Genomic DNA, 11,077 nt, shown 5'->3' with positions numbered 1-11,077 from the left:
ATCAAGTCCACGTGACCCCGCAGGGCTTGAGTAGAGCGATGAAGTGGGCATTGTACAGCGGGCAATGAACTCCACGTCACCGTCTGCCAACTAAAGATACTTACAAAGTGAACTCTAAGAGAAACTCCCTCCTGTTCCTTCCAACAATAGAGTCCTGATTCTCAGATTCCCTATTATTCTGCGATAGCTACAGCATGAGTATACTCACCGGCTATTCAACACATCTTTTTTTTTTTTACTTTTTCAATGCGTGAACCATTTCAGTGCCAATCTACGAAAACAGAGCACTGAATATAAATTTCGCCTGAAATGTAAAAATCCACGTTATATCTTAGTTAAAAACATTGCTTCGTTTTTTTGTCAAAAGTTCTCTTTCTGACCCTTCGGTCTACATATTTCAAGTAAAAATGAAATATGCAAACATGAATTATTATCTGCATTTTCCACTCCTAATGAATAAAATGACATTCCTTGTTGAGTTTCTGGTGTGCTGTCGGGCAGGACTGATTGATGGGATTCTTTGACACATACACTTCACTACTACCATAAAGTGCAAATGAATAGGGGTTGTGTCTGAATGCAGGGAAAGAAATGGACTGAATCTGTATATCTGGACACCTGAGTGTTAGCCATCTCAATTTCTCATGACGTTCAAGCGAAAGGGCAGGGATGCGCCATATTTAAACATGATACAGCACATTCCTGTCATTTCCCAGCACTGGCACACAATGTGCTGCCTAGCACTAACGCAGGCACCCTTGCACCATGGTACATGGGGGCCTGCGTTGTAAGCAGGATGTTTTTGTGCAGGAAAGGACACCTTCCCGAACAAAAAACAATGCCCTGAGGCATTTCCCTCAGGACACATAGTAAGAGGAAAAAACAAGGAGAATTAAAGATATTTCTCCTCGTTTCGCCTCCCATGGGAATGGTTAGCATGTTGACACATTCCCAGGTCTACCACTAATGGTAAATCTGGAAATGCTGCAAAATCTATGGGTGGATGCGTGGAAACACCCATGCTCCACCCATGGATCGCCTCCCTGGGGCAGAATAATACAACACACCAATTTGCACTAATCTAGATTTATCAAGCCACTCAGAGCCCCGCATGATTGGCTACTGTGGCTTGATAAATCTAATTTAAGAGTTGCGTTACTCTTACGCCACATTGTGTGGTGCAAGCTTGACACAACTCTATGATAAATTTGGCCCCAGGAGTTTTCATTTGTCATTAGACTGTCATTAGACTGTACTTGCTTTTTAAAAAAAAATAAAAGCCTCACTTCGTTTTCATTTCACATCTGAGAAGTAAAGTAAAATCTCACTACACACATAAAAAAATCCATGTTTCCCAGGACCTCACACAACATTTTAATTTTTGGATGCATTTTCAGATAAGGAAAAGCCACTGTCTGCTTAAAGTGTCTGCTTCCCAAATGTACTAGCAGACAGGAAAGAAGGCAGTGAGTTTGTAAGCTCCACACCTGTCCAGCTCCAGCAGAAATCCAGTGCACATAAACCACATCATTGAAATAAAAGTTATTTTTTAAATCATGTTTTAGCAGCAACAATCTGTTAGTAGATTGTTTTTCACGTACAATTATGACTGTTCACTCTTTTGTTCAGGATATCAGTAGGTTTCCAACTAGAGAATAACACTTTGATTGTGTATGTTTTTAAGAGTGTTTTTGGTGGAGCATTTATAACACAAGCAAATTAACCTCAATGGCGACGTGAAAATCTTAACAAACATTAAGAAAACATGTTAATTAGTTCACCAAAATCCATAAAGAAGTGTAGTGAAATTGGGAGTATGCTGCATCTCCAATGCCACAGAAGCAAAACACAATTGCGACAGTCTCTTTCATAAAAGCCTGATTTTTCTTAGAGGATGATTAATTGTAGTATATATGTTTAAAATGTTGTTTTCTCATGTTTTTCAGAAAAAACAAGTGTGTTACCGAACTTCATCGCTTCATTCAAGCATGCAAGTACAGGCACAACAAGTTTGGAAGATGAAGACAGTTTAAGTGAGTAATTTCATTCTGTGTGCAGCAGAAATGTAGTATTGCATGATATGTAATTTAAAAATAATCAGTGCTAAGTTTGAGATGGTGGTAGAAGAAAGCCTTGGTATTGGGTGTACCTACATTTAATTGCACCGGCTGCGGGATTCTGAGCTGAGTTTTGGGCATTTATTCTTTTGCAAGCACCTAGCATAAATTTTTACATTTTATAATAGTCTCGAAATATTTGGGGGTCTACCAGAGGGCATTAACCGAGGCAGTGAATTATCACTTGTTAGAGCCTGGAATGTAGCTAATTTAAAATAATCCATGGTGTTTGTTTTTATTCAAAAAACAAAAGTTACCAGACTCATAAAGCTTCAAAATGTGGCTGCTTATTGCCTAACAAAGGCCCTAATTTAGTCATCCAAATGGCCACAATTGTACTCATATATAAATGAACTGCTGTTTGTTTTTTCTCCTGTTATCTTGAAAGTGCACCCAATTTGTTAGCAAGTCTCTTTCTCTGCTTCGAATGTCCACCCTTCCTCATATCCGCACTACTGCAGTTATATCGTTGGATGACGGTTTCTAGTGGAACTCACCTGCTCACAACCATATTCAAACTGTTTGCTTGCTTACCAGATTGCATTCACACTTCACATGCACTATCATCCTGATTCATATCACAGAAAGTGAGCACTGCAAGAGCTAATGTAAGGCATGAGACAGGATGACAAAACATTCAGAGACTCTGTCCCTCACCACGCCTTGTTGTAAATATTTTTGTCCACCCTAAGCGTGGAAGGGTATACTCAGACATGAGTCCCTTGCTCATTGCACCATCAGGATTCAAGCAAGCCGGGCCGAAGACGGCTGTAATGCCAGAAACCGGTCCCCGGAAGCTTGGTTCCTTCCCAGTGTAAGAATTGGCTTTTGTAGTTTGGTTTGCCCTGTTCCCATCATGCACTGGGACAGGAACAGACTAATTTGCATACAGCCAGGTTCTGAAACTGGGATGGTGCAGTGAGCTAAAAAACGGTGTTGGATCTAGCCCTGATCTCTTGACTGGGTGAGAGTATTCTGCTTAATTCAGAGACTCTGTCCCTCACCACCCCTTGTTGTAAATAAAACATTTTTGATTGGCGCTATTTCATGTCCATACATAACTTATAAGTTGCAGTCCTGCAAACAGTTTTTACCACTATATTATGGAAGCAGGGTTCTGCAGGTGGTAATGTTTTTCATTAATGTTTGTGCATTTTTTGTTTAGTGTCAGTTTATTATAATGGTGAATGTTTTGTTGTGTGGGTCCCTGTTTTGTTTACTTTTGTTGTTATCCGTCTTCGTATATGGTATTGTGTAATGTTCTATTGCTTACTTTAGACATGCCAACAAATGCTGCTATATTTCCAATCAAACCAGTTGCACGTGTCTTGCATTAGCACTAGCAGTGCTCTTGGTCTGTGACACAGTCTTGGGCTGACTTGTTTCTTAAATAGTTGAACACCTGGAGCAGCACAATTCTACCATCTTAATTAGTGGTAAGTGGTTATTTGTCACACAACTTGTAAAAGCATATGCTGCTTGTGGAAATTTAGCATCATGTGTTGTCATTTCTAAAGTAAAAAACATAACATAAAAAAATGTAAACAAAGCAAATCAATTGAAACACGACCAGTCGCAACATAACAAAACAGTCAAAATAGAATGCAACACAACAACCACAGGACAACGCAGCAACATCATGTTTCAATAATGCAGCACAAAACACAGCAACACAAAAAGCAACAAAACACATCCCCACCCCAACAAAATACCACATGGTAGAATTTGGGTTTCTGGTTGGCAGTTGTATGCACCCTGTCCAAGCAGGAACCACAATCATAGTCAGGGTAAGTCAGATACACACCCTAAATTAACCTGTGCTCCCCCTCTCGTAGCTTGGTATAAACCAGTCAGGCTTAATTTAAGACACAATGTGTAAAGTATTTGTGCCAAACTTAATACAGTCATACAGTGAAACACCAGACAACAATAAACCACACGAGGTTAGAAATATAGAGCTTAATTTGTTGAACAAAACAAGACCAAAATGGCAAACACCCAATAAGTAGAACTGGAGTTATGAATTTTTAAAAAATATCTTAAATTACAGTGCTTAGAGTCATAAAGCACCAAATGGGGCTATCTGGTCATGCTGGACCGTCAAATCTGGAAAGTCAAGCCAACCGCAATGAAGCTTGGGTTGGATACAGGAGCCACGCAGAGCCTGCTGTAAACAGTTGATGTTGAGGAGCAGCTGCGAGGAGCAGAGAAGGTGATGTGTCGTCATCGATCATTCGGAGTGTGGATGATGCGTTGGTTCTGAGTCGCGCTGTTCAGGGATGTATCGCGTCGAGCCCCTAGCAATAAAGGCAATGAGTTGTCGTGAAGCTGCGATGTAGGCGCTGCAGAGTCCTCGAAGCAGTGATGCATTGGCATCTAAGTAGAATGCATCGGTTCCGACCGACGCAGAGCTGATAATGTATGGATTCTGCAGGCAAACTGCAAGAAAACCAACTTCCAAGGGCCCAGGACTGGATCGGCACCACTTGGCAGGGCAGGACTCACAGTTGACAGAGTCCAGAGGCTGTAGCAGGGTTGAAGGAAGTCTTTGATGTCAGCGAGACTACAGAACAGGAGGCAAGCCAGCAAGCCGTTGTAGTCACTTGGTTCTGGGGATGTAGAGATTCAGGCCCAGACCAGCAGGCAAGGTGCAGCAGGGCAGGCACAGCAGTCCAGGAAGTCCAGCAGAGACCAGCAGAGTCTCAGTCCTTTCAGCAGCACAGCAATCTTTCCTCCTGGTCGAGTGTCCTCAGGTCCAGAGTGTGCTGAGTTGGTGATGTCAGGGGTCCAGTACCTATACTCAGTTGTGCCTTTGAAGTGGGAGAGACTTTAAAGAGAGGCCTTTGAAGTGCACAAAGTCCCTGCCCTTCCTGTTCTGGCTCCAGACTCACTAAAGGGGGGGTATGCCGCTGTTTGTGTGGGGCAGGGACAACCCTATTCTGGTGCAAGTGTCTCCTCCTCCCTCCTTCTAGCTCAGGAAGACCCATCAGCCTGAAGATGGGGCATTAGAATGTGAATGACAAACCCCAGCTCCCTTTGAGTGTGCCTGTCTAGAGGAAAACACAATGCCCAGCTGGTACCCACCCCAGATGTGCATTCAGAGACAGACAGAAGGACAGAATAGGTAAAGTAAGAAAATGCCAACTTTCTAAAAGTGCCATTTTTCAGACTTACAATTTAAAATCTGACTTTACCATCAGTTGTGATTTTAAATTGTGAATCCAGAGACACAAACTCAAAATATTCATCTTGGCCCAATTGGAAATGACACTTATAAAATGTAATAAGGTAATCCCTATGTTAACCTATGGGACAGATAGGCCTTGCAGTAGTGAAAACAAATGTACTAGTGTTTCACTATCAAGACATGTAAAACTTAAAAGTACATGTCCTACTTTTCAAATACACTGCATCCTGCACTCGGGGCCATCTAGGGCCTACCTTATGGGTGACGTATGTGTGTCAAAAAGGAAGGGTTGGACCTAGCAAGACAGGTAGGTCCAACCTAGTTTACAACTGCACACATGCTCCCCAATGGCAGGCCTGAGACATGTTTTAAAGGGCCACTGAAGTGGGTGGCACAAACAGTGCTGCAGGCCCACTAGTAGCATTTAATTTACAGGCCCTGGTCAATATAGTGCACTATACTACGGACTAGTATGTAAATTAAATATGAGAATTGTAGACAGGGCAATGTTACCATGTTTTAAGGAAAGAGCACCTGCAGTATAGCACTAGGCAATAGTTTTAAAGTGCTGAGAATCCTAAAGCCAGCAAAAATGAAGTCAGCAAAAGAGATCAGAAAGCAAAAAAGTCAGGGGAACCAACGCCAAGGATGCCAGATATGACACCACACAACAAATGCACAAACATTCTTGTCAAATGTCACCACCTTCAGAAACCTGCTTTCATGATACAATGGTAAAAAATATTTTTTTAAATCCTAAAACAATTGGAGGGCTTCTCATTTGTTGCCTTTTAAACACTTTATCCCAAATCCACATGCTTCCCATCCCAGAAACGTGTGGCTTTACAATACCAGCACCACTAATGCAACTATATTCTTCATTCCCAACAACCATCCTTTACCTTTTTCATACTACTGTACCGACATCCCAAATCATCCTTCACTAAAGAAACAACCAGACAACTAATTCCTATATTTTATCTATTACTATACTTATTAGCCTCACCTGACAATAACGGTGTAGGCACATTCTATTTCAAGCCCTGTCCTTATCTTCCTCGCTTGATGACTCAAGTGCTGAGTATAAGCTCGAAGTTCCTGCTCATAGGCCTGAGCAGTGTTTCTGAAATTCATAGTTTTACTAAAATCAATCAGCACAGGCAGCACAGGGCTCCACAGTGAACAATATAGAGATACACAAATATTCTAGAAAGTGCCTAAGAGGAGTGACAAAATAAAGGATTTGTACTACATGCAGCCAGTTGGAGTATAATTTATACATCCAGCTTCATGCCAGCTACAGTCCCCCAGGCACAGGCATCAGTAAAAGGTGGACTCTTTTACATTACTACATTTTGCTTGTATGTGAGAATATTGTTGGCAGAAATATTGTCTGACATAAACTTTGTATCCTAACTATAATTTTTTTTAAAAGTGTCCTGTTGTGTGGGAAGGGTGCAGACAGAGTCCATTGCAGAAATGGAAGGTGGAAGAAGGTACATTACCGACTGTGATGAAGAACGCCCGAGGAGTCATGACCCCTACACGCAAGGGTGCAAATAATGGTGCAAACAAAGATCGGACCTTGTAATAACTTTCAAAGAAAAGGCAAACCACGACCCAAAATACAATAATTAACCCCTCTATTTCCTGATAAAAGGTGGACAAAAAAATTAATTGGCATGTAATGAGGCTATAATCCGACCCTCAGGATCATACTTGTAATACCCTGCAACCACATCTCTTGGGGTTAGAACTAACTCTAGGAGCGGAGTTAACTGGAAGATAACAAGGATGTTGTTTTGAGGCTCAAGGTGTATCCACGGAAGCCTTCTTATTTCATCTCTCCTAGTCACTCCCAGCACAACTCTCCAGAGCTGCGTATGTACTAGCAGTAATTATGATGGATTTATATGGCCTAATCTTCGAAAATAAGGTCCCTCACTATTGAGTAGAGGCACTGGTGTAACGAAAAGTGAGGGGGCCTCCATGCACGGTACTTAGGGGGACCCCCTCCGGGCTCAATCAGGAGCTCTCTGGCCAGAGTGCAGGGCCAATGGGACCCCTTGGAGCTAGGGGCCCCCCCACACCGCGTGGGCTGCGGGGGCCTGTGTTATGCCCCTGAGTAGAGGAATTGAACTGCAGCTAAAAAGAGCATAGGAGCCAGGCCAGGTTACCTTGTCATAATGGAGAGTTATCAGTAGTGGAACATACAGAGTTGCTCTCATTCACAGTTAGAGATTCGACGGTCAGCTGCAAGACTGAGTAGGAGACAACTGAAATAAAACTCACAGTTGGCTATGTTATAAATAAAAAACAATGTTTACCTATGCAAACAAAATGTCAATGCTTTGGCACCCCCTGCTTTTAGGCGTGCTTGTAAGACCCGAGTACTATCAATTAAGTGGGTTACCAGCGGTGGCAGTTTGTGACCTTAAAAAGTGGTGCGGCGTAATTTTTGCTCGAGTTCAGTGAGTAAACTGAACTTCTCAGTGAGCTTGGGGGGCTCACTCAGTTCCACTCTGACTCACTCTCATTCTCACTCTGACTCACTCATTTAGTCTCACTCACACTCAGTTAGTCTATCTCAGTCTCACTCATATAATTCATTCTCACTCTGTCCCACTCATTCTCACTCAATCAGTCAGACTCTAACTCACCTATCACTGAATCTCACTGTGACTGGCCTAGTCTCACTCAGTCTGGCTCGTTTCCACTCAGCCCCATCATTCAGACTGACTCTGACTCACTCATTCTCTGACTCACTTGTCTCACACATTATTTGACTCATTAAGCCTGTGACTCTCTAAGGCTCGCTCATTGTCTGCCAGTCTCTTTTAGTCCCTTTCATTTTTACCTATTCTCATTCAATATATCTACCTCATTCACTCTCCCGAACTCACCTAGTTTCAATCATTCTCACTCATTCCTACTCAGTCCCACTCATTCAGACTCTCTGACAAAATCTGTCTGGCTGATTCTCAGTCTGTCTCACTCATTCTGTCTCACTCTGACTGTGACTCAGACTTACAAACCGTAGCACCCACTGTCATTCTCCCTCACAGTAACATTCACTATCATTCTCCCTTGCAGCAACACTCACTGTCATTCTCCCTCACAGTTACTCTCACTGTTTTTATCACTCTCAGTAAAGCTCACTGTCATTCTCCCTTGCAGTTACTTGCCCTCATTGCCATTATCCCTCACAGTTACACTTACTGTAATTTTCCCTTGCAGTAACACTCCTATCATTCTTCCTCTTAGTAACACTCACTATCATTCCTGCTCACAATTACATTTACTGTCATTCTCCCTCCCAGTTACACTCACTGTCATTCTCCCTCACAATAACACTCACTGGCATTCTCTCTTACTCACTAGCATTCGTTCACACTCATACTCACTCTTCAAATCACTCATTGTCACTCACTGACTCACTGACTCCTTCCACTTATTCTCTCACACTTTCTCACACATACACCTCACATGCACATGCTATCTCTCTCAGACACACTCTTACCCACAATGACACACACCTACCCATATGCACAATGCATGACTTTTAAAAGCTTTAAAGCTTTTTTTCCTTTTTACTTACCATGCTGCAGGTCCCGTTTGGACTCTTGCCCAGCGCATGGGTATGAAACTGAAACTACGAACCTGCGCATTGGCAGATTTGAGGTTTTACTCTCTGCTCTTTCACCCCACTGTTACCAACTTTGTGACAAGTTGGAAAAGGGTGAGGTGACACGCTGATTGTCATATAGTTATTGGCACTTCAGCACTTAAGCCTGCAGCTCCAATTTCTACTTTTAGCTGTGATGCTTAGCACATCACACATTGGAGAGGCATAGAGGCATGCCAAGGTTACTAGGCCAGGTAGGAGATTTCTCCAGCCCTGTTGATCTCTCTCTGAAGGCTGGTGCAGGAGCCTTCATGCACCTGAGTCAACCATCAGACAGAGACAGAGCAGCAGAACCGAAGGAGGTTGACATTTTTATTATAACAAGTTTGAAAATTAGACAATTATTCACCCTTGGTATAATAAAAACAAAACAGCCAGAAAACAAGAGAGGTGTAGTCAATCAATCAATCAATCAAGGCACTTGTAAGCGCACTACTCAACCGTGAGGGCATCAAGGCGCTGGGGGGGGGGGGAGGTGCGTAGTCCAGGAGCTCATTAAGACCAGCCACCACTGTTTACCAAATAGTTTTACCTCATGTCATCTTTAAATGTTGATGGTAATTTGCCTGACAAAATAGAGTTTAATACCTGCGAATGATTCGTGTAAATGTGTACAGAAATATAGTTTTGTTTAAAACATTCCATGAGAGGTGTTCCCTCATTTGTGCACCCATGCAAATGAGGTGAGTGACTTTGACTCAGTGTATGCTTTCTATCAGATGTGGAGATCACACCGCCTAGAAGGTTTGACATTTTCCTCTCTTCTTTATGCAGAACTCAACTTTGGATGGGGGTGCTTGGTCTGCTTCGTTCACTATCCCCCCCCCCCCCAGTGCACTAATGGTTGCCTCTCTTCCAAAATATGCATAGGTACTACTGTGCACATTTCGATGCTGTATGCACATGGTAGCACAGACTGGCTCTGTACTAGGGTACACCTGTATCCTGCCTTTGAAGGGAGGGTGCTGGAAGTCACCACATGGAAACAAGCAGTCTAAACTAAACCCAGCCTCATGGGTTCCCAAGTCTTGTGGAATTATCTGATTGGTCACAGGCTCAAAACAAGCATTTGCAATGCAATAGGTCTCGCATTTGCGAGAGTTTAAGCTATTGGCATTGTAAATGAAAATGTCATTTCATTTATGTGTTTTAAAAGCCAACCCATAAATAAAAGGCATTGTCATTTACAATTCCAATAGCTCAAACTATCGCAAATGCACCCCAAACTCCCATTTTTTCTTGCGTGCATTTTCAAAATTAATGATGACTTGTCTCGATGGCAATCGCATTTTCTCGATATACAGCCCGGGTAAACACCTGCTCTAATGGACAAACAGCCACATCCATACTTTGCAGCTCATGTGCCAACCCGTCACAACAAGACGTTCGACCCGTTATTATTCAATTACATTTATTTTTAAACGGGCTGGGCAATCCGCCTGCGACAAGACTCGTGGTCTCCATGATTTATTGTTAAAGTTAAAAAAATAAGTTGGAACAAGTTGGGTGGCCCGCTTGTAACAAGACGCTTGGCCACCATGATTTAGTGTTAAAGTAAAAAAAAAACGATTTTGGCGACCCGCTGCAACAAGATGTGCGGTCGCCATTATTGAATGTTTTTTAAAAAAACGATTTAATGTAAATAAAAGAAGCCTCTCCACTGCGGGAATATAACAATATTGAAAGATAGACTTTACCATTTGTTTTTTGTTTTTTTTCATTTATGTAGCACTAACTCGACCCAAAGGTGTCAGCTGGCTTTACATAGCACAAGTTGCATTACAGAGGGACACATTTTTCAGCACTGGGAGATTGTGATTTGTCTACACTCCCAGGATGTGTGAGACCTTAACCAGACTCATACCTGGTCCCCAGCTTCAAAGTCGGCTGTCCTAGCCGTCAGCGTAAGAAAAGCGCATACCTGTTATTTTAACGTACGAAACATGGTTGCATGATTTCATGTGAAGTCAAATGCGGGGAAACTGGGAATGCAACCTCGGCTTCACAAATCAAAACTACTCACTGAATGCAGCGGCCCCATATTACAAATATGAAACCGGGTGCCGTGCTAATATATAAGTGTGGCGT

General features: G+C 42.4%; 1 protein-coding gene across 1 annotated transcript in view; it reads left to right on the top strand.

The window, feature by feature from the left end:
• Positions 1–1,605: 1,605 nt before the first annotated feature.
• The window catches only part of ADARB2 (adenosine deaminase RNA specific B2 (inactive)), a 564,845-nt gene continuing 555,373 nt past the window's right edge, over positions 1,606–11,077 (top strand). Inside the window, exons 1-2 of the mRNA XM_078662777.1 lie at positions 1,606–1,636; positions 1,947–2,033. Of these exons, the coding sequence (XP_078518903.1) occupies positions 1,606–1,636; positions 1,947–2,033 (118 nt within the window). The remainder of the gene's footprint in view (positions 1,637–1,946; positions 2,034–11,077) is intronic.

Source organism: Lissotriton helveticus, chromosome 10 (genome assembly GCF_964261635.1).
Source record: "Lissotriton helveticus chromosome 10, aLisHel1.1, whole genome shotgun sequence".
Lineage (NCBI taxonomy): Eukaryota > Metazoa > Chordata > Amphibia > Caudata > Salamandridae > Lissotriton > Lissotriton helveticus.
This window is presented reverse-complemented; position numbering and strand designations above follow the sequence as displayed.